Here is a 24,878-nt window from a genome sequence, read left to right on the forward strand (position 1 = left end):
TTTTACAACCGCCAAGTAAAAACTGGGTTTAAGTCACATGTACAGGTTGAAAATAAGCAATATATGTTGTGATACCATTACTATTTATTTTTACAAGGTGACTGGAAATTACTGCTACTAACATTTTCTATATACAGTCAAACCTCGTGAATGAGTCACTGTTGGGAGAGAAAAAATATGACTTAGTAAGCGGAGTGACTCGTTAAACGGAGTAAGCCACAGCTGTGCCAATTCCTGCCTGAGGACAATTGGGTCTTCAAAAATAGACTCGGCAAGCGGAGTGATGTGTTAACCGGGTGACGCACTAACGAAGTTTGCCTGAATATATATATACCAGTAACTTTTTTGTTAACCACTTTATTAACCAACCTAAATGGCCAGCGTCAGACACTGGCGTCATAGGCGTAGATAGCTCTACTCGCTTATTTTGATCAGTAAGTTGTCGTTTTCAGAATTGGTAATCCTTCAGTCCCAGTTCTTGTTTTGTTATCAAACGCGCAGATTCTCGGTTGATACCAGTTTCACGGGCGATCTTTCTCTTTGAGAGACTCTAATATTCCGAGAACGACCCTTTTTCCTTTTGATGAGCTGATAGTTCCTAGGTTTTATGGCAGTGATTTTTCATCCTCTGGCTCCTTAAACCATTATAACATACCCGATAATATGCCCGTGAGCGGGGCAATACCAAGAGATTTTTCCATGTCATAATTTCGTTTGACCTTCTGATACAATGCAATGATAGCGACGCTGTTATTTGACATTTACATTTCTCGGCACGAAAAGCAAAACAGGCAAAATGTATAAGGAATTCACAAATTATACTTTAGAATATAAAGTATATTCTTTAAAACATTATGACAACAGATAAAAAAAATTAATCAAACTTTCACCAGTCAGAGCGTTAGAAAATTTATATATACTTATTTTTGGTCACCCTGTATGTTGCACATGGGTGCAAATTTTAAGGGTCAAAGTACCGGTTACTATGTTTTCATGTTTTCCGCAAATTTTCAGCAATAATTTTAATAGCTCAAATATGAATATAGCTGAGGCAATCGGGCAATAGGATGTAATTTTTTTCTTTGCAGATACCAGCAGCGGTTGCTAGGTTGAAGTTGGTCTTATTTTTTAATTCAAGACAGGAATGCAACCAGACTCCCATTTAAAGAAGTCCCTCCGGAGAAAGCAGGCATACCTACAACACAATACTTTAATAACATGAAAATTCAAGCATTTACCACCTTTACTTTCCCCATCTTTACTTTTACCATCTCAAATATGGAAGTCGGATGGCAGCACCAGCAAAAGCACGAAACAAGCACAATCCTGACAATATAAATACACGGAGTGGGGGGACTCACACACAAACTCAGAACGCACATTTCGGCATGTACCAATTCGTTAGAAATTCTGTGGAGGAATCTGTACGAGGTGCATATATGATTAAGTAGTAGCAGTGGTTGCGGGGCAACAATAATTTGCTCCATTATTATAAAAATACCAATACGAAGGCCACAACAGGTAAAAAGACCCAACGAGGTTGGCTGAGAAAAGATGCCCATTAAAAACATGAATAAAACCCGTTCGATAGAGAAGAAAAAAAACGTTTTGTGGGTACTGCTGCTGCGATCTAAAACTACATAATGGTTATAATCATTCAAATGAAACTTTTTGTGGGTTTCAAACCGGTGCGCAGCATGAAAATGAGCAATACATGGTATAGTACCATGTATTTATGTATGTATGTACCCGTTTATTTTTATGCTGCACACCGGTGTAAATTTTAACTGTCAAAATACGGGCAATTGTATTCTAATGCTTGCCGTAAAATTTCAGCAATGAATGCTTGGAGAGCCGAATTACAATTTGTTAGTACATAAACATTTGATGCTTCTTTGTGAATTTTTTTAAATATAGAAATCAGCGTTGTTTGTGAGATATAAAAAGTGCTGCATTAACTTCCATTTAATTCCCTTGTTTCATTTTCTTTACTGACGCGGTTGAATTATTTTTTTTCCCACTCAAAAAGAAACTTCCAAAGCATCCTTTCCCCACACAACAATACAGCTCCCCAATAATGTAGTCGCTTTGAGAATTCGGCGAAATGCTTCGCGGACCAGCGATTACAGAACAGTGGCTTAGACCAGCTTTTCCCAAAGTGGGCAATATCGTTCCCTGGTGGGTGATGCGGGGGGGGGGGGTTGGGGAAATAGAAGCTACGGATTTAACATGGGATCCTATGGGTTTACTCGAGTTGGGGGGCGATGAGGGGTAAAAAAATTTCTTAAGAAGGGGGCGATGGAATGAAAAGTTTGGGAAACCATGGCTTAGACCATGCATAATTGATAATTTTTGTTTCATTTTTACCATTGTAATTTTATGTACTCGATAACTGACTACATCGGGACTTACGTTTTACAACCTACTTGAACGGGTTTCGCGTTCCACGTCTTTCATTGATAAAAACCACTCCTTGCGTGGAATTTTATACGAAAGAGTGCTATTCCCCCCCCCCCACCAAGATTATTTTCAAGTGGCGCCATCTCTTATCCAAAAGTGGAAGCAGTACTCCTGATCAAGAAAGATTCCTGCAAAGACTAAACTGTTTTTAAACTTTGATCATTGGGCGTATGCCTCATATGATGAATCTATTATTCAAATTGACAAAGTAAGTGAGTGATGAGAATAGGTGATTTGACTGATTTGACCCTCTTTATAGTTCACACTCATAACCAGTTCCACTGGAGCCAAAACTGACAATTAAAAAAAAATTGGGATTGATTTGTGTTTTTATTGTATGCCAAAATGCCCTTTAAATAGAAAAAAAATAATTAATTTTTGGGTCGATATCTTTGCTAAGACCGTTTGAGTTAGAAGTACAAATATGTACCTTTGGTCTTAATTTGAAAAAAGAAAGAATAAATAAAAACCATTTGAAAGCGTTTAAAACCGTTCAATAGCGATCTTCAGACAGTACGGATGTAAATGAGTTCTGTTTGCATATTTTTAATTGAAACAATAAAACAGCTTGTTTTGGGTTATTTTAATGTTCTTTATAACTAAGTAAAATCTTTTTTTTAACAAAGTTAAATAGTTCTTACTTTGAATTTTATTTTCAATCCTATCAATTCTAAACGATTTTATAAATCTCCGACCACGTAAAATTTCAGCAGCACTTTTGTACTGAAATGGCATTAAAAGATGTATTTTCTAAAATACCAAAAGTATTGAGAAAAGAAATAGGTATAATGGTTTTTTTATCATGTATTTGCCATGCATATTTGAATATACACGGGACCATAGAGGGTTAATGAAAATATTTCACTGTGTTGAGTCTGCCACAAGCTATGGCCAGACTTTTCTACAGGGGAAGAAGCGTCTCTTTTGAATGCGCTTCAGCCGATCACTACTGTATGGTGATGACGATAGAGACTTTCTAAGAGTAGAAAAATCATCAGTTGAAAACTTTCTAGTCCAATTTTATGTTTTGAATATTTTCATCCCATTCAAAACACTCGCTTGAGGAAAAAACCGCTTCAAGGTAGAATCTATTTAATACCTTACTACTTCTCGATCAGTTTAAACAATGCCATATATATTTAGTCTGCTACGTGTGTTGTATACACATCAAACGCTCACCCATTACTTCTTCTGGGTGTTATAGCTATTATATCGGATGAATAACGCAAAAAATCCATTTACCATTTTTCTATTTGTTATCGTAAAGTGCTAGATGGTAATTAGAATCTGTTTGCGTATGCGTTAGAGTTAATTAATTTCTTTTGTGTGTATGTGTGCACACGCGTCTTTTTTCCCTCTTCTCACGTGGACACGAACACATTCAGGAAAATTTGCATATCAGAACGGTACACGAACAAACGGCCAACAACGTCATTACAATTATTAAAATTGGATCGATTATTATTGTGGTTATCACGAGTGAAATAATTTTTTTTCTTGTTGTTTTATGGGAAAAGAGCCTCGTGCATGTCACTCAGATACGAATAGTGAATGATAACACAAAAGAAGTAGCAAATTATGCACAAATACGAAACATTAGCCAAGTGCTACTCAAATTAGAGCTGATTCTTCAGAGGTGTACTGCGAAAGGGAGAATAAGGAGTCTCTACACCCCCCTCCCCCCAAGACGATCAAGAACTGAAAATTTTGTGCAAAAATATTAAAATATCGAAAGAAAATATACTCATATGCTATCTCAATCAATTTCTGTCGATTTAAAATCCTTTTTGAAGGTTAGTAACTCACAATTTCTCTGGAAGAGATTCCTTGAGCCTCCCCTAAAAACTGTGTGCCCTTCCAAGGGACCATACTGCGTAAGGCGCTGAATTGGGATCCAAGTACCAGGTGATCCATCACTCAGTTGACAATTTAAAAATGTATAAAGTTTTTCTTTTTATTCGGACAAAACAACACAAAAACAAACAAGACAGAAACACGAAAGACAATTCAAAACGAACACTATTTGACCTAAAGGGATATGTCTCTTCCATGTGTCATAAACAGTAACTTGTGACAAGTTTCTTGGCAGCATTACAGTGATATCAGTTATCAAATAAAATGTAAATGAGAAATGTCGCCTGTTAATATTATTAAATTCATTGCATCACCTCGTAGCAAGAAAGCATAAAGATTTTTGGTAAATTGTTTTTCTTGGTAATGGTATATGATAAATGCTTTAAATTATTTTTATGAATAATGAATCTATTGCGACGAAATAAGCACAGGAATCCATGAAATAATGATGGATTTTACAGGTAGCACTATACCATATCAATAAAATAAACGTTCATCATCGAAAATCACGGGGATTCTCTATTACATAATCAGCAAAATCTGCAGCCTAGATATCACTGGCAGGTCTTTTCTACGTCGCTATAGGAAGGTTCATTCGGATTTGGATCAGGATACCGCTGGATGTCAAACTCGTTTCTTTTATGCTTCTGTAACCAATCCAAAAAGATGCGAGTACTATGGCATGAAGCATTCTTTTGTTGGTTGGACCGCACTGTTAAGTCAACATGGCAAAGTCAACGATACAGACAAGTTGCCAGTTGACAGTTCAATAAAATGAAGCTTTTAATTTGATTGAATTTTAGCAATTTCCCGAAGGCGTAGACTGTGTAGGACTGAGACCCGGACTCTCCAGTCGACCCAGCAAAGTCACCGTCAAAATCGACAAGGCAAAGTCATGGAAAGGGTTACGTAACAAGGTCAACATGACCAAGTGTCTGCTGTTTAACTCTTGTTGTGCGCGCGTACTATCCGTTTTGTACCAACACCATCTATAGAAGATGGCCTCGGTACGAAGCTTGAAACTTAACTGAAGAAGGTCATCCCACCTGTAGTCATTGGATGCACTACAATAAAAAGTAAATAAATAAATAAATAAATAGAGATGGTGCATGCGTTGGCATGCTATATCCAATGGCTATAGGTGAGATGGCCTTCTTTAGTGGCATCACGAGCTTCGTGTAGAGGCCTTCTTCTGTAGTTGCTGTTTGTATACGTACTTTCTTGACGCATAGGCCCACTCGACAATGCCTCGGAGTCTCAAGTGCAGAAGAGGCAGGCTCTTATAATAATATCTGGATACAATTTTCGAGAGTGTATGATAATTGGTAGGAAGTATTTTTAACCAGGTAGGGGGGGGGCCCTCAGCAAAATCACATTTCCTGGGGGTCTATGGCACTTTTCGGACGGCTCCGACACGTGATACCATATTTGATTTGAAAACCGAACACACCCTAAACGTTAGATTCTGCCATTAGAAGCAGAATTTTTGCCGGAAGTACGAACACATATTAACATCCAGCGCTACTAAAATCATTTTACGTGAATTTTTTGTTTATGTGTGATTTGAAACAGGACTAGACAAATCTCCAAAAATTTACACCTTCGGTGGAGCATGTACCTTAAAGTAATACATAATCAGATTACACACAACATTTTACATGCCCGAAAAAAATATTATCACTGCATTTACTTATTTAATTATCTAAAAAATTTAAAAAAAAATTGATTTTTATGTGCGTAAAAACATCGAATGCGATACAATTTATCTTCAATCGAAAGTTTGAAAGAAATACAAAAATGCAAAATTCCATATTTTTGGATATTTTTTCCATAAATTGGGACAAATCCTGATAAAAAACCGGGACACGTTGAAATTTTTTTTCGCAAGGAAATTACAGTGTCGAATTCTAAGGCAATTGATAAAACTACCTATTGACACTAAAAGCTTGGGCTTTGTACGGTTCAGTCAGAGGTTAAATAAACTTTTTTTTTTTGAAAACCTGAATGGCAGCGGGATATAATTCACTAGCCAGTGAAAAAAAAAATTTGAGGAAAATTTCTTAACCTTCTATGACTCGAGAGAGATATATTTCATATTTTTATACTTAGCTATTATAAATACTAGAAACTACTTTAAACTAGGAGTCCTGCTGCCACCTATTGAATAAAATCAAAACTATCTGTTATAATTCTTAAAATAAAATGATTTTTGGTTTTAAACAGGCCTGAAAAATGAAAATAAACAACATTTGTTATAAATTTTTTTTTTATACTTTTATTCTGCATACCGACGTAAATTTTATGCACCAAGATATCGGTTATTATGCTTTTTCCCCCATGTTTACAGAAATGAATCTGGCAGCAAACATTGCATGAAATCTATATCAGTAAGCAGCATAAAAACAAATATAATTCTTGTGTGATCATATTTTCTTTATGCTGCATACCGGCTTGAAATCGTGACAGATACTGTACTTTAGTTTTTATTTGATAGGTGGTAGCAGATACTTCTATATTTTTGTGATGGACATTTTTTCCGATATATAAAGCGGTCATATAAAAGAAATCAATTTTTTTTTCGGAAAAATATATTTTCACTTTTGTAAGCAAACAAAGGAGTCTCCAATGAACACCACTAGGATAGACTATTTTGCTGGAAGTGAGGTTTCCCATTTTCCAGAATCCTGGTTTCAGAATATAATTAAATTTTGAGCCCAGTTGCAATACACAAAAGCCCATAATTACACGGGGCCAGGACCGTCATTTCAATTTTTTCCGGAGGCAAAGAACATGTACTCAATGTATGTATGTGTGTGTATATATATATATGCCATTTTTAGTGTATTTTCAAAAGCGAGGGGGCCGGGAACGGCCTCCCTCGGCCCCCCCCCCAAATGACGGGCCTGCACGGGGCTGCTAAATATTCAGACTGAAAATAGATCAAAACACGTTGACTACGCATTTGTATCATGGCTGCTAAAAAAAGTATTTCGGTGAAATTTCTCTCACATGCGTGTAGGAACATTAGTAGTAGTGAAATGTCAATGTAACATTTTTGCATTGTCGTCGATGAAAAAACGAAAATGTTCAATCTTTTTTTTTTCTATGTACCCACGTCAGACATGTGGTCGAAAAAATACATGCCCCGCCAAAATTATTACACGGCCCGAACATGTCGAGCAATAGATTCGTCCAGCAGTGGCTTGAAATAAAAACTCCAAACTTCATGCTTATCTGCACTGATCTCGTTGCCATTCATTATTGTGTGAAATATGAACTTTTCAAATATAAATCATATCTCGATAAGTCGAATGTGCAACAGCGGACAAAAAATTTCGAGTTATCGTTAGTTCGACTTATCATAAATTCTGATTTCAGAGTGGGAAAAGAGAAATTTATTGAAACAACAGTGCTATTTACGATTATCGTTTTGGTAAAGCATTTCAAACCACTGGAGATGAAGAAATTCGAAAAGATAGTTATTCTCATTTAATTATATTTAATTATTGAATGAAAATATTTAGAAACAAACTAGACTTAAATATTGCATTATGGAAACGAAGGCATACACAATTCTTGTATAAATGACTAATAATAATAACTCTCGAATCATAACTAAAGTGCATACACGATTATTTCCTGTCAAAAAATGCAGTGATATGTGACTGTTTATCTTTTCTTTCATGAGAAAGCCATTCACATTTTGCAAGCAGACGAATGGGAATCTGCTAAATTCTATTGTTAAATGCTATATTCCATATTGCTAACTGATAAATTCTATTGCTGCATGTTGCGTTTTAAATTTCTCTAATTTTCAAAAAAACTGAAGTAAAGGAAAAACTGAGTTTAGGGGAAATTTTAACACTAAAATACAAAACAGTTCTGGGGCTGAGTGAAAACTTCGACTTGAACAGATATTCGAGTTATCGCGAATTGTTTGTATACTGACTTTTAGGCGAACAATTACATAAAATTGGAAAATAGCTCTTTTAAATGTTTAATAAAGATTAATAAGCAACGGTTCTCATGAATGTCATTGCCAAGTTCGAGAAAATTCTCTATCATTTCCACTTGAAAAATGAAAATATTATTGATAGCGGACAGAATAGGATATGCAAATTATTAAATCATATATGATACGTTGCAGAATTCAATTTTGTCAGAAAGATATAGGATCCAGCATCAAGTTCACGAATCAGGAAGCAGAATAGGAAGTTGACGGATGCCCGTGGTTATGCATCGCGAAGAAGAATTTTCTCTAATGTATTTGCTTATATACATTAATGCTTAATTTATTGAGACAGATAATCTTTTATAATTGTCCTTGAGATGGCTGATTGTTCTGGGTTGCGTTTGCCGAGGGAAAAATGATTGACTGGCTCAGCGATTTCCGGATAAAATATTTTCAAATACAACTCTGACGTATATGTGGATACTTACTGTGTTTTGAAGGACAGTTATGTGCTAGTTCATTTTCAAGGGTAACTGTTTCATTGAAAGTTTGCTTGCTGGATAATTTCATTCAAACAAGGTGGTGGGAAAAAATTTAAAGATAACCAAAAAATTACCATGTCTTGAAAATCTGTGGATGTAAATATATGAAAAATGTTCAGTGATAATTACAAGTAGAACTAAACATTTTCTAGTAAAAAAATATTTGACAAGTGCTGCACTGTCTCAGAATTTTTTTTTCTCCTGAATTTATAGTAAATTCATTAGAATTCATTAGTAAGTTCCTTAGGAATTCATTAGTAAGTTCCTTAGAAATTCATTAGTAAGTTCCTTAGAAATTCATTAGTAAGTTCCTTAGAAATTCATTAGTAAGTTCCTTAGAAATTCATTAGTAAGTTCCTTAGAAATTCATTAGTAAGTTCCTTAGAAATTCATTAGTAAGTTCCTTAGAAATTCATTTGTAAGTTCCTTAGAAATTCATTTGTAAGTTCCTTAGAAATTCATTTGTAAGTTCCTTAGAAATTCATTAGAAAATGCAGAGTGGCGGCGGGCCACTCTGCATTTGGATCACACACAGAACTAGATTTTAACGTCGCGAACGTTTTAACAGTTCCAGTGCGAACTTAGCGCTGCGCATGAATATTCAAATTATGGGTGGAGTGAGATGATTGAATATTTGTACAGCTGTAGGTCTGTTGCTCTTTGTGGGGGGCTTTTTAATGAAGAGATCAGCTCGTATTTACGCCTCGGAGTAATCTTTATTGAGATATATTATGCTTTTTCAATAGGGTGGCATAACCTTGAACAGTAAGTGACCAATATGACACACACCTCCCCGAGTCATAAATCAAAAATTGATATCATAATACCGTTGCTCACAAGAAAGAAACATATTGAAACAAAAACCTAATGAGGAAGATCACAAGAGTTAATCGACAAAACCTAAAAAACAAAATAATACGAAGTTAGAGCAGAAAAATACTTGGAGGGACGGGGGAGTCACCCAATATACAAGTATTATTATAAATTGCCCTTCGCAACAATGACCTGAAGCAATACAATTACGCAGTCATCCATAGTAACACATGCTAATTATACTCAACATTCAAAATACACCTATTCAAATATTCACAGTTACTCATGCAATTGCCATATTCATGATTACCCGCAAGTACTAGATTCACAATGCAATAGACTCCGTACTATCCGGCCTAATGCAACGGAAGGGCGAGCTGACTCTGCAGTTCTGTTCGCAAGTATGGAGCCCTTACAAAATCAAGGACATACAGCTCCTCGAAAAGCCACAGAGGTCGTTTACTAAACGAATACCTGGCATGAGCGGTCTATCTTATCGCCAGAGACTTCAATTTCTGGGTTTACACTCACTGGAATGGCGTAGAATCGCTGCAGATCTGAAGATGTGCTACAAACTAGTCCACCAAATTGTTCATCTACCATCGAGAGAGCCTTTCTTTGAGATCATAGACAGGAGAGTTAACCTACGTAGGCATCGCTTCCAAATAAGAATACCAGTGGCTAGAAGGGATTGCTTTTTCCACGGATATAGATGCCGTGTGGCAGGAATATGGAAGTCTTCCATCAGAACTTGTATGTGCCTCCTACGCAAGATTTGCTTCCACTATTGGGGATTTCGACCTGGCTCCGTATGCGAAGTGCTTCCCGTACTGACTATTATTATTATTTTTTTTTTTTCTTCCAGTATAAGTGCATTTCATGCCTTCTGGGGTTATTGTAAATAAATAACAGAACTGAACGGACAAAGTACAACCAGGCTTTGTCGCTTACGCGATTTTAGTTCATTGTCCAGCAGGACGTGGTCGTGGCGGAAAAAAAAAAGTGAGTTACAAGGAGTAAAAAAAAAGTAATTGGGGGAGGGGGGAAAGAATGAATATCATAGAATTTAAATTACTCCCTAGTCATTTATGTGCATTGATATACAGTTAATACAAAAAAAAAAAAAAAATGTTCGAGGTCAGACATATAACGGAGAGAATTGGATTATACAATGGGTTCGGGGCAGTTTTTAAGGGTACCCCTATATTAGGGCGGATAACAGAAAAACCGAATAGGCCGGACTTCTATAAATGCTCGCTTCCTACCTACATCCAAAAAAAAAAACCCACCTTTTTCTTACTAAACTCCTATTCATGTTACACTTCAGCCGACCACTAACTGAACCACCGGTAGGGGGCCGGGGTCATCGTGATGCTAGTCCGTCACTATGACCGCAGGATATGGGACACTGAAACATAAATTTGAAATGAATATCTGCTACCATATACTAAAAAATATTTTTGTGTCAAAAATAATGATCAGGTCGTAAATTTTTGACGGCATTCCACATAATGAAGTTATAAGCATCTGTGAATTTCTCTGCAATAACTGCGAACAATGCATAAAAATTTAAAAAAGAAGAAAAAAAAAAACGAATGGATGAATCTTGCAAAATTCTGTATTTTTGAAAACGATTTATTTAATAGTACTATGGTCATTACCAGTACTAGTTTATATAAACAAACAACAGGGATTCCTATGGGTACCAGCTTTTCAAGCGCTTTTGCAAAGATTTTCTCTTACATTTATTGAAAAACAAATATTTTTAACTTCTCACACATAGTATTACTGGTTTCAGATACATTGATCAACAACTTTCACGAAATCAGTCAACAAGTTTATTCTAACACAGTGGTTCTCAAGCCCCTAGGGCTCCGCGGCAGCTCGAGAAAAATAAAAAAAACCCAGTAAATTTGAAAAAACAAAGGATTTCAAATAACATAAATGAATCAGTTACTTTGATGAATAAGTAAAAAATAGGCCATAGAAATTACATACCAGAAAGGGCTCCGCGAGTCAAAAAATGGTTGAGAACCGCTGTCCTAACACATTAAATCTTGAAAAAGGAGGGTTGGTCACGATTAGTTGAATCACGATGGTAACCATGCTGATTTCCTCGATTTAAAAATAAACATTGAGAACCAAGCCGCCTGGTTAGGGAACTAGCTTCTCACTGTGCAGGTCTGGGTTCCAAACCCGGTCCGGGCATGGATGTTTACAAACACTAACAAGTTCCCTGGACGGATCATGCTGATCCCTTGGGAATACGTGAGGATCACGGAAAAAAAGAACAATATGGTCTTAACTGGTACCCACGACAAAAGAAATGACTAATTTCAAAGTCCATTTTTTAACTAATTACTATTCTAATATCAGCAAAAAGGTTTTCGGGAGTATTGTATTTTCTCAACTGTCTCGTATCAAACATGTATGTAACAATGACAACGATTTTCGAATGCATTAATTAATCGAAAAAAATCATAATTGGCAATAATTTTTTCCCATACACCTTGGACTTACTTTCTCCTCACACCAATAACTGTTCACTTCAAACTGAGCGCTAGTTCTAGGGCTAACCATATGGTATGCACTTTCACCTTCTGCATCTACTTTTATTTGTATAATTACTTGTTTTGACTGCAAAATCCTTGCTTAAAATATCTTTTTGGGCAACAAAAAACATTTTGGCTTTAATATTTTGTTTTTCTATAATTATCGATTTTATCGGAACAATACTACTACTACTACTTAACCGTACATGCACCTTGTACAGATTCCTCAACGGAAGTTCTAACGAATCGGTACATGCTGGAATGTGTGTTATGAGTGTATGTGTGGCGCTAATGTATTTATGTTGTATAGTTGCGCTTGTTTCGTGTTCATACTGCCATCTGTCTCCTATTTTCTGAACTAAAGAGGAAAATGCTCGAATTTTCATGTTATGTCAGCATCGTATTGCAGGTCTGCCTGCTTTCTGCGGAGAGACATTTTTTTTAAAAAGCTGGAAAACCGCAGAAAACTAACTTCAGTCCAGCCCGATGCCCATACGACCGCACAGCTGCCATTGGTGCAATAGCAGAACGTAGGGGGATCGAACATTCATTTAAGCTTTTGGGCTCAAGATGCTCTCAGGAACGTTTTGTTTTAAGCCAATGTCAGGGTGCCCCCCCCTCCCTGATGAGAACCCTAAACACTAGCTTCGATCGATTTCATTTTTGAATTTTTCGATTAATTTCAATTTTGAATTTTTCGATTAATTTCAATTTTGAATTTTTCAATTTTCATATACGGCTTTCAATTTTTAACCGCATTTCTTCTCATCATTAATTTTTCATTTAAACAATGAATTTTTAATGTTTTTACACTACACTGCATATTACAGCTGCTTGTGGCGCTGGTATTGGTGAATTTCGACAAAAATTAATTTTGCAACATAATATACATTTTTCCAGGTAGTATATATACAACCCTACCTTTAATTTAGGCTTTTTAAGTAGAGAATTTCATGACCCACTCTCGTAAATTTCTGAGGTGTTCTAATTTTTTGAAAAATACTTGTATATGTGTAGTACTATACTCACCTATGAGACTGGCGATGGCCAATTCAGCTGATGCTTTCTGCAAACCTGCTGCCGAAGAAAATATATCCGGAGCTCCATTGCCAAATGCTAAAAGTGTTACTCCCTATCGATTTGAATTGGGTCAAGGAGATACGATATGTGAAAAAAAAAAATATCCAATTACGTACATTTCATGACATCAGTTTATTAGACCAAGTTTTCCTGCAAATAAGAGTTTTGTAGAGATTTGGAAAACTATTCAAATGCTATGCAAGTTGATGTACTTTCGCAAAAGATTATAAACCTCTAAGATACCAGAAAGCATGTAACGACGCCGTTAAAACCCAAATAATAACGGAGATATGTGATATTTATGATGCTTATAGTGGTCGACGTTTCTTTCTTCCCGGTAAACAGTATGAGTAAAATTTCTGAGAAATCGGTGATTGTTTCAGAATGAAACTCGTCTCGTGAAAACTCCGAATAGATAGCGAAAGATATATTTTTAGAAAAGTGGTTCACTCGCGTCGAAGGATATAAATTCAGTGTGTCTCATATGGAGGCGACGTCTCTTGCATCCTTATTTATGGTGGCATAAATGATCGTTGACCCACATGCACTTTTTGCAACACTTTCGCCTACTTTTGACAAATCGCTGCTTTCATCAGCAATAAAAAAACGAAGAAGCTCCAGTTAATCGATCATAAAATGATACGTTCATCGACTCTGATTCTATCCTTTATACGTAAGAGAGATGAATACATATTTTCTTTTATTTCTTTTTAGTTATCCTAAATCTCTAATTTCTCACTTCGGTTCGTTGTTATTCAATATTTGGGATCGTTTCTATAATTTAATGTTCTTTGTTTGGCTTAAGGGGTTCTTCAGCCTTTCAGACATTGCGGGCTAAAATCAAATTTCCATGCAGCTCGAAGGCCAATATCTCAAAATGACGTCGGATGAACCCAACAGTGTGCAGGGTTCAAAGTCAAACAGGTGTGGGAGGCGACGCCTACTTGACTCGTTTTAAAATTTGAGAATTGTTTGCGTATTATGAAGTTATTTTTTCATGAAAATATATATATGGTTTTTTTTTGCTTAGGAAATAATTTTCTCATTGAATATAAATTTTCATTAACTCTGAAATTATTTTTCATTGAATATCTATTTTCATTAATTCAGAAATCATTTTTTCGTTAATTATGAATCTTATGAATCTTAATTATGAAAGTAATTTTTTTTATTGAATATAAACTTTCGTTTGTTCTGAAATCATATTTTCATTGCAAATGAATCTTCGTCAATTCAGAAATTATTTTTTCATTGATTCAGAAATTATTTTTTCATTGATTCAGAAATTATTTTTTCATTGATTCAGAAATTATTTTTTCATTGATTCAGAAATTATTTTTTCATTGATTCAGAAATTATTTTTTCATTGATTCAGAAATTATTTTTTCATTGATTCAGAAATTATTTTTTCATTGATTCTGAAATTATTTCCATTGGTCTCTCATTCCCCGATTCTGGAATACATTTTTTCTTCGAAGTTTTTTTTTCCCAGCATTTGTATAGATTCTGAAACACTGTCAGCCTTTTCGCAGTGAGCCACAGCGAAAAAACTTCGAGGGCCCCCATTTGGCCTGCGGGTCATGCGTCGAAGACCTTTGGCTTTTATAAGGTTTATCTCATTCTTTATTCTTTAAAATTGTTCGTGTTTTTCTTTTATGATTCACGGCATCTGATCTTTCAAAATTTTAGTTCCTTTCATTCTTAATAAAATACAAAGGTTGATGCGCTCATTCATTTTTTTGTTATCATTTCTTAGATGCAATTACAGAGGGTAACAAAAGAGCCAGCTCTCTCTTTCTTGTGCAACTACCATTTATCTTCCCAAGAAAAGAATTACAAGAGCCTTTCTTAATATTGTCAAACGCAAACTTGGGCTGAAGAAACAACCTGAAAGAAAAAGAGTTGGATTGAACGGAAACCTTTCGTTTCTTGATTGGAAACAGCTCTGGTCGTCCACCATCGAAGAGTGTCTTTTCGCCATTGTGTCGCAATACTCGGTGAAATCTAACAATGGTCTTTTGTTTCCGATGCGGTTTGTAATTTCTCAGTAGGTTCTGCCATCTGTTACCTACCTACGGCAATAGATGGCATATATACCCAATAGATATAAAGTTGCCTACACATTTGTGGCTCCTGTATTTTCGATAAAATTTGAAAAAAATAAATAAATATGTGCCGAAATTTATGTTTTTATTTCATGTTTTGAATATCAGAGTGATGCAAAACATCTTAAAAACTCCAAACATGAATACTCGGGTCCGGAAGGGTTAATATTTAACCTTGAACAAAAAAGACCACATTATTTCGGGAATCTTATTTGAATTCAATGATTCAAATTTCATGGATAATATCCATGAATTTGTGCATGTGTTGTTTTTGTTTTTAAATTGAAGGAAATTCATATTAGCGTAGGCCGATGTTATCTTTCATTTCCATGTCTCAAATTTCACTTTCATCAATTTATAAAAATGATTTTTGATTTTTATACAATTTCATTTTATAGGAAAAACAAATCATGGTGGAAAAGTATATTCTCAAGCCACGAGTGGTGTTTTTTACCGAATGTTCTGTAATACAATATGTTTTTCAATTTAAATAACGAATATAAATACGATTTGGATGACATTTCTTTTCATTATTTTGGAAAATATATCATTTTGGATAAGATCAGGTTCAGAGATAATAATATTTTTCTCAGCGTGCAAGGAACGTTTTTACTCTGGAATAATTTACCAACCGTTGATCCTAGAAGCATACTTCCAATTGGAAAAAGTATTCAAATCACGTGTAGACCTCAAATACAAATACAAACACCACAACAAGTGAATAGCCCAACGATGGCTAAAAAAACATGACCATAAAAAATATGGATGCCGAATGTAAATCAAAACTATATCAAAAATACAGCAACCCAATAAGAATAATATAAAAAAACCCGATAATTATGATAATATATAAATATACCATAAAAAATGATGGTTGTCTCATCTAAGTAGGGATAGCTTCCCGATTTATCCCAATATATTTATGGTATTTCTTTTTAAACGTGTTAATCGTGTTAGAACTCACGACCCCAGGAAGTAAGCTATTCAATTTATTCACAACCCTTTCAGAGAAAAATTCCCTGCCACACCACAACCTCCAATTGTCCCTTACCAATCGATACTGGTGTCCCCTTGTCGAAGCAGTCGATTGATGGCGTATTAATAATTCGTGGTCCATCCTATCCATCCCGTTCAAAATTTTAAACACTTTGATCATATCCCCACGAAGACCTGCGTTCCTCCAATGTAACAATGTGATTATTAATAAAATTGTTACAGTAAATGTGATAAATCCGGTTATTATACGTAATAAACCGGTTATAATGCATAATCGCCAAACATTTTGGTAAGTTTGATAAATATCCCTAAATTAATCATTTTTACCTGCGATTATGTATGGTAATCAAGTGTCGTTGGTAAATTTAATAATAAGAAAATTATCACTTTTTTGCCGCCTGGCAGTTTAGTGGTAAGGGAGCTAGCTTCTGACTGTGCAGGTCTGGGTTCGAATCCCGGTTCGGGCATGGAAGTCTACTAACGCACTAACAAATTCCCTGGACAGATCGTAAAGATCTCTTAAGAATACGTGGTGATCACGTTATTATTATTATTTTACCCAAGCGTCGTATCGTTGGTAAACACGATAGATACAAATACAAAGACCACGACAGACAAATTGCCCAACGAGGTGGCTGGAAAAATTATGCCCATAAAAAATACGGAACAACCAAAATACAGCGACCGAATATAAAAGCATATATCACGAAAGAAAAAAACGAATAATTAATACTGTATAATGCATTGCCCATATAAAAGATTGTGGTTGTCTTATCTAAGTATGGATAAACTTCTCGATTTATCCCACTATGTTTATCGCGTACTTCTTTTTTTAAACTTGTCAAATGTGTTAGAATTGACGACTTGCGTAGATAAGCTATTCCATTATTTATTAACAACCCTTTCATAGAGAAACCTTCTTCGACATCACAACCTGCAGTCCCTTGCTAAACGATACTGGTGTTTCCTTGTCGAAACAGTTGACTGACGGTGTATTGACAACTCGTGTTTCATTCTATTCATCCCGTTGGAAAATTTTAAATACTTCGATCATATCCTCCGACACCTGCGTTCCTCCAGTGTAATTATATTCAAGAAATTATTATATAAAAAGTTGATTTTTTTATTATTAGCTATACAACGTCTTGCACTATAAATGACGTATCAGAAGTCCACACGTGATTTGGATAATTTTTCTAATTGGAAGTATGCCTCTAGTTCGCCAGTAAAACGCGTCAGGGGGAATTATGGAATTACACTGCAGATAGAAAGAGGAGAAAATGATGACTTTATATTAGTTTCTGTTTTCATTGATCTTAATTGACCCGATGTCAAAATTGAACATAACTAAGTATATTGGTTACGGAAAATTTCATAACTCCAGGAAAGTTATGCATAATCACCGAACATTTTCACAAGTTCGGTAGACTTCTTAAAAAATATCACTTTCTCCGGCGATCATGCTTAGTCCCCATAAGATTATACAAATACAAATACAACGCCACAACAGGCAAAATGCCAAACGAGGTAGATGAGAAAAAAAGATGCCCATAAAATGCAACTAAAGATGCCCAATTAGTTGGTCAATTTGATAAGTACTAAAAACATTATCGCTTTTACCGGTGATTAAGCATAAAACCCAAGCGTCACGTCGTTGGTAAACATGATAAATGGTACTATATATGATACTAGACATGAAAATTCATACATGTATTGTATCATTATATCGGAGTCCGAGTATATTCATCAAACACTATACTCATTTCAAATTTTTTCAATATTTACCAAATTTACCAACGACGCTTGGGTGTTATGCAAGATATCCGGTAAAAGTGATAATTGTTTTAGTATTTATCAAAATTTCCCACCATCCTTGTGGGTATTATGCACATTTGCTGGCAAAAGTGATAAATTTATCAAACTTATCATAACGATTGGTAAGTATGATTAACAACGGGTTATTATATATAATAATCAATTTATCGCATTTACCGTACATATTTAACTACTAAACATAACAGACTAATCACGAAAGTTCCCCCGCAGCTGGTTAGATCGACAAAATTACAAAAGTATAATCATTCATTGCCAATTTCTCATTTCTTATTCTTATACTGCTCTCACCTTGATAATTTGATCATTTTTGTCGCATCACGGTCATTTTCTGCATACGAGGGCTAATTAGACCAGGACCTACAATTTATTGCCGATTCCGAACGGCAGGTTTGCTTTTATATTCATCGAGAGTTTGCTGCTCTAACCCCTTGATAGGGGACTCCCTGCGGTAGCAATTCTTTGGTCATGTCGCCGTTTCTGTTGTACCCCTGTGTCAGGAAAGTTTTCTGACAAGTACGAACCGGGTATCGAACTCGCGACACCTCTAAACATCCTTTTGTACTTTAGGCGAGTATCTTATCGACCTGGGCTATCGCGCCCGCTTTCACCTTGAAGGATCCCATTCTTATAACGCTTAGACCAGATTTTTGTCTTCCAGAAAATAAAGCAGATTCACCAGTACGTACAATATAAAAAAAAAAAGGTTTAAAACTTCTCTTCTGCTGTTTTTTGGTCGCGTGCCTAAAGTTAATAAATGAGATACTTCATTAATTAGTTTCATCACCCTGATGAAGAGATATTGCGATATATTAAAGAATTGTTGATGAAGAGTGAATTAATATGAGCTTACTCGTATATGAATATTATTGGGTGTGTCCAATTGAAAACTTGTAATTAATTGGCTTATGCATATATACGTTGAATGTGAAAAAAAATTAATGTGCTTATATTTATACCACCTATTGCTTTAGTAAAACCCAAATATGTCTAAGAGAAAAGCGTCGAAATTGCATCTACCGTCGTTTATTTTTGTGATGAAATAGCGTTAGGATCGTTATAGCATAAAATCGTTTTTTCGATAAGGTAAAGGGTGTGGCTATCTTCCATTCTCCTAAATATAGTGTGTGTGTTTCCCCTTCCTTAAATTTTTTACACATATCTTCTCTCATTGTTTTCTAACACTTTAAATATTGATAATTTTTTTAAAAGCGTCAGAGAGAGAGAGAGAGAGTTTTGAGGAATGACCAATAGAGCCATCGCGAGATTTTGGTAAGGCATTAGAAATTTCAGTATCTGCAATAGCTAAATGATTTTTTTTTTTGCATGAGAATTTTTTGAATATATGTGGAGACTGAAATAGTGTGCGTGCGATCGATGGTAAAAAAAAAAGTGCAAATATTTTGTTCAAGTAAATGTGAAATTGTTGAAATAAAACGATAAATTTCTGCAATTTGTAGAGCTTTGTTGCCTTCGAAGTATCCAAGATAGTTTTTTTTTCTAATTTCTGAAATATGTGAATGAAACAGTAATACGCAATGAATATAGCAGTGGAAATTTTTTAAATTTTTTCTCTCTCTCAATTTCTTATCCATCCTTCCATCAAGACGTAATCCGATAAATAGATATGGCTGTAGACAGCTCAGAACAAGGGAACTTTAATTTTCGATACCCTGTATACAGTAAAAGCTCGTTTATACGACGTTCAAGAAAATCGGGCCAAAACGTCGTATGATTGCGAAAGTCGCACAATCCAGATTTCTCTAAAAAAAATGACCCCCTTCCCCAACAGATATGAAAAAAAATTATGAAATTCAACGTGTTATATCGCGTCTCCGAACAAAATCATTTCAATCATACTCAATGTGGAAAAAAAATTAAATTTCTAAATCGCTTCGAGAAATACAATTTGTAGAATATTACCTTTGTTTATATCCGATTATTCATACAGCCGACCGAAGCCAAACGTCATTTAAATATTAAAGTCGTATAACTGAGTGACGTATAAACGAGGTTCAACTGTATATTATGGTAGCTTGATGATGTTTTGAACTGGAAATCTCAATATAAATCTTCACCGTAAAAATATTTTCCATGTCGTGGAAACGACCATAAGAGAGAGAGTTGTTTACGAGTGAAGTTGGAAACACGCTTTGGAAGTAAATAACGGGTGAGAGAGTGGGAAAAAGAACAAAAATAATCGAAAATTTATGTTTACGTTATCACCTAGAATCAATACAGCAACGATCGATGGACCTTGAGCGAAAATGAAGAAGGAAAATGAATGTATATTGCCAAATATGTTGAATGTGGTGACAACAAACTCTCTCAAAACTGCTCTAAAGTGCATTTTCCGCAGGAGCGGGGAAAAAATTTAATTTTGTCGAGTGCATGGGAAGAGTAATTTGAGGCATTTCCTGCAATAGATGTAACAGATATTGTACATATACTGATGCACCAATAAATAATTCATCATTCAACTAACAATGAATAAATGTACAGCGTGGGCGAAAAGTCCTTGAAAAAAAATAAGAATTTATAAAAAAATCAACCAATTGACATGAAAAAGTTCGGTATGCATTAAAGCACAGGGTGTCCCATAAATTCGTATATAGTTTAAAAATTTATAAAAATTGAAGGAATAGGTAGCGTTTTCATAGAGGGAGGGGGCACCAAATTTCATGCTTGTTGGCATTACCTCTGAACTGGCTTTGTTAGTACCACGATAAAATGCATTTAGTATTCCTTTGCAGCAAGAAAGTCCAACTGATTAGTGTTGATGAATGAAATTCAGTTTGTTGTTTCACCCTGCACACAAAGAAGTAGTTTCCCGCACAGCACTGTTCAGTACCCCACAGAAAGTAGTTTCACAGCAACATTCTTAACACTTTCGGAGGATAGACAGTGCAAAATGTCTTGACCCCGACCTTGTTATTAAAACACACTCAAACGAATAACATAGGTAAGGAATTAAAAATGTCTAATGTAATTTTGAGTGGAATATAAGAAAAATATTGTTGCAGTGTTGTTGTGTGTGTGTGTGTTTTGTGGTTTCAAATTATCTTAAAAATATATATCATTATAGAAGGATTTATCGTGGGAAAGGATATCGTTGTATAGAGAGAAGCTTAATATTAGATTATAGGTGATTCCAAACAACATTTGAAAATATATCGTTGTAGATGGATTTATGGTTATATTGAGCATCGTTGTAGCGAGATTTCATTGTATTACAAAACAAAATATGATGAAATTATGTGAAGACTTTTATTTCATATTTTCACTATGAGCATGCGCACAGGGATATTGGAAATTCACATTTAAGACTATTTTCGAAATCCTTTATGCGTAAAGAAATTGAATGTAAAGTTGAATTTTTTTCTCATTTTTCAATGCAAAAGTTTTATTTTGATAAAGTTCATGTGAGAAGAGACTTTCGCATATTTGGTACCAAAAAATGTCGCAACACCAAATATCACGGAGAACAGTAATTTTTTTGCCATTCGCTTAGAATGTTTACTCTCACCTCACCAGCTTTAACGCAAACTTTCTGGAAGTTCAAGTCACGATTTGATTTTAACATTCGCATCTATGTTAATTTGTTACTTCCTACGAAATCATCTATTGCTGAATACCTCAATGATTTCAAAAGACTTTTCTATTAGAAGACAAGTTGATACGTAAAATGTACTTACAAGTACATTTTACGTTTGAGCAACTTTTACCAATATTAGAAACGTTTCTCCAACTTTTTCCTGATTGTGAAACTCGCTGGTGTTTCTGTTCGATTCTATCAAGGATCGTCCCCGTAAAATGGCGTTCGACAATATTCTTGATGTGCCAGGTTGTTCTTAAAAAGAAAAAAAAAATAGTTAAACGAGACAGAATGCCACTTTCTTTTTTCTTTTTTTTGTGTGATATGAAAGAGAAGTACCAGAAGAAAACTCGTGAAGTGACTAAATAGAGGTTTCGGAATTCAAAACACGACGCGAATATTCGTTGTACTTGTACAGAGTGCGTACGAAAGTGCCTCTATTTAAAGATAAGTTATAAGCGGGGAAAGGTATAGTTATAATATGTCCCATAATACGTACTACAATTTTTTTTCAATTTATGTCATATACTGATTTTTTACGAAAATATGTAAATTTCTAGTACGTGATAGCATGTGTGGTGCAGTGCACATAAAATATATGTTAATATCTAATACTGTAAGTTATAATGCATAAAATTGACTGAAATATAACTTGTATTACAGTGTTCTTCGATCTCGTGCTGAAGTTAGCTGATTGACGGACTGATTTGCTTCGTATATTTCAGCTGACCTGATGTGTGTATAGGTTTTTTTTTTCTATTTTTTTTATGTTGAAAGATCAAATGATTGTCATGTGTGATATGTGAATGTGTATCTACAGTGTGATAATTACAATGTAAAATATAATACTTAAGTGAAGCAATTATTATAAACCCCAGGGACACTAAATTGCTGCTCGCGAGTTGTTAATGGTTGCTTCCTGGGCCAAGATGTAAAGTTGATGATGATTTTTTTTTCTTTTTTTTTGTGGAGAAAATAAACGCTCCCTTCGGGGAACCCCGTATGGCGAACTATATTTGCCGGGCCGGGGGTTAGTATCTCTTATAATATGTCCCCAATCTTTGCTTACTTGCAGCATGGCGTGAACTTCATGTCTATGTCTGCGGACACAATGCACAGTTTTTTTTTTGCTCTGAGCAAAGTTTACAGTTTTTCAAATTTATTGTCCAAAACAGATATTTCCCATAAAATAACAAGATAGTCGTTCCCAGGTGCCAATTAGAAGTGATTTGGAAACTAATGCGACAGATTGATGAGAAACTAGTTATTTCAGCATGATATTACTATGAAATTTTTTTAAAATATCTTTATAATCAATTTGGAGAATGAGGAAGAAGAGCCTTTTAGTATTTGGCGTTTTTTCCCGTGGATTACTGAAGACATTAAATTGCTCTCAGCAATATATATCTTTGTAATAGAGAACTTGTGATCCCTGGCTGGTATTTCTTATATCCTATCTTATCCTTTAGACTGTCGTAACAGAAAGATATTGTTACGAACTTTCGACAATAGATGGCGTGATTTGTTCGATGGCGTTCAGAAATATCAATGATACCGGTTTCGGTTAAGCGCACGAAGACACGATTGGTGGAGAACTGGCAGGGCGTGTAGAGAAAAATCTAGAAAGTCCCGCCCCTTCATACGGTAGCGCCGCCGACTAGGAAACTGTGAAACAGAATTTTGTGGAATGTTCTTTTTCTCCAAGTTTCTATCCGGGTTATAAATACCGTGGCGCTCACAAGATGGCAGACTGATAGGACTTTAGGATTAGGATTTAGGATGGCAGACTGAGAGAGGCTAGACAGGCTAGACAGGCACAAGGAGATTCAGTCAGTCGTGTTTAAACTTTGCGAGAAAGTTGTTAGCTCTCTGGTTAGCTTGTAAATACGTGTAAATTGCTGTTCTGTAAATAAATCTGTGTTTGTCCGTCGAACCGCTTCTTGTTTTGCAATCTCGAAGTCTTGTGGAAAATTATCCGGAACAATATGCATGTTCCTGGAGTGACTTTGTTTAATCAGATACAGCTGACAGCGGTGCTTCCACTGTCACACCCGAATTACATCATTAACAATGTCGTTGTCAAAAGTATCTGATCATGTGTAGTCAATCTATACACCACATTATTGTAGTCTTAATGATCTCCATTAAAAGAGATTATAGATTAAAGGACGTTTTTAAGCATCCCTCGTAAACGTGACGTTAGAAACGATAATTATCTAACAAAAAGAATCTGAAAACGATTTGATTATTACACAAACAGATTATTCGAATCAATGTATTTTGAATGATAATCAAAAAATGTACTCATCAAAGGATACGGCTACATTTTCAGACAGCCCTAGGTGTTTAGAAATGGCGAATAGATCGGGGCATAAACTGCAAAACACACAGAGAAGATTAAAAAAAAAGATACCGCAAGATATTTTGAAATTTCATGAATATTCATATTTTAATTATAATAAAAATTCGCATCTACTCACAAACAGTTTGATGTCACCCCCAGAGCTATGAAAAGCATAAACAACCATGAAGCCTAAATAAGTAAAAAAAAATGGAATTTTCAGAGAAAAGGAATTATTCAGAAACAAGATCATTTCCATTACATGGATTTAGAAGGACATCTTGTCAACTTCGTACCTTTAAAGCAAAACCGAATAAAGAATTTCCTACAGCCAATCTCATTTTATGCATATTAAGTATACAGGGTGTCCTGTAAGCTCTTATGCGGCCATTAGGTTCGTCGTAGAGGTATGATTTCAATTTGAAAAATTTTCTAAAGACATTCAAAAATGACACTGTAGCACTTTTGAGAGTGAAAATGCAGTGTCTAACTATATGAAAAATCTAAATTTTTATACGGCCCCCCCCTGTGCTCACTTCCAATTTGAAAGTAGTTGCCTACATCCCCTGAGGCCAACAGAAAAAATTCCAAGTTTCCAAGTGCGATACTCGCTAAGATATTTTAATTCATGAATCGGAGAAAATTTATGAAAGAACAGCAAAAACACTAACGGACAACATTTCTTTTTCTCATTTATACAGACCTTTCCAAATTTTTCTCCGACTTTTGAATTAGAATATCTCAGTGATTATTGC

At 35.1% G+C, this 24,878-nt stretch overlaps 1 protein-coding gene across 2 annotated transcripts in view; it reads right to left on the reverse strand.

Moving 5' to 3' along the window:
- LOC149070586 (mitochondrial sodium/calcium exchanger protein-like) overlaps positions 1–24,878 on the reverse strand; it is a 59,090-nt gene that overhangs the window by 13,086 nt on the left and 21,126 nt on the right. For both annotated transcript variants that reach the window (XM_089249095.1, XM_089249096.1), the window contains 3 exons: positions 24,263–24,315; positions 24,101–24,158; positions 13,203–13,305 (listed from right to left, as the gene is read on the reverse strand). In XM_089249095.1, coding sequence (XP_089105221.1) covers positions 13,203–13,305; positions 24,101–24,158; positions 24,263–24,315 — 214 coding nt within the window. The remainder of the gene's footprint in view (positions 1–13,202; positions 13,306–24,100; positions 24,159–24,262; positions 24,316–24,878) is intronic.

Source organism: Pholcus phalangioides, unplaced genomic scaffold (assembly GCF_987345545.1).
Source record: "Pholcus phalangioides strain wild (caught in Gottingen) unplaced genomic scaffold, Ppha-v1.0 ptg000021l_1, whole genome shotgun sequence".
NCBI lineage: Eukaryota > Metazoa > Arthropoda > Arachnida > Araneae > Pholcidae > Pholcus > Pholcus phalangioides.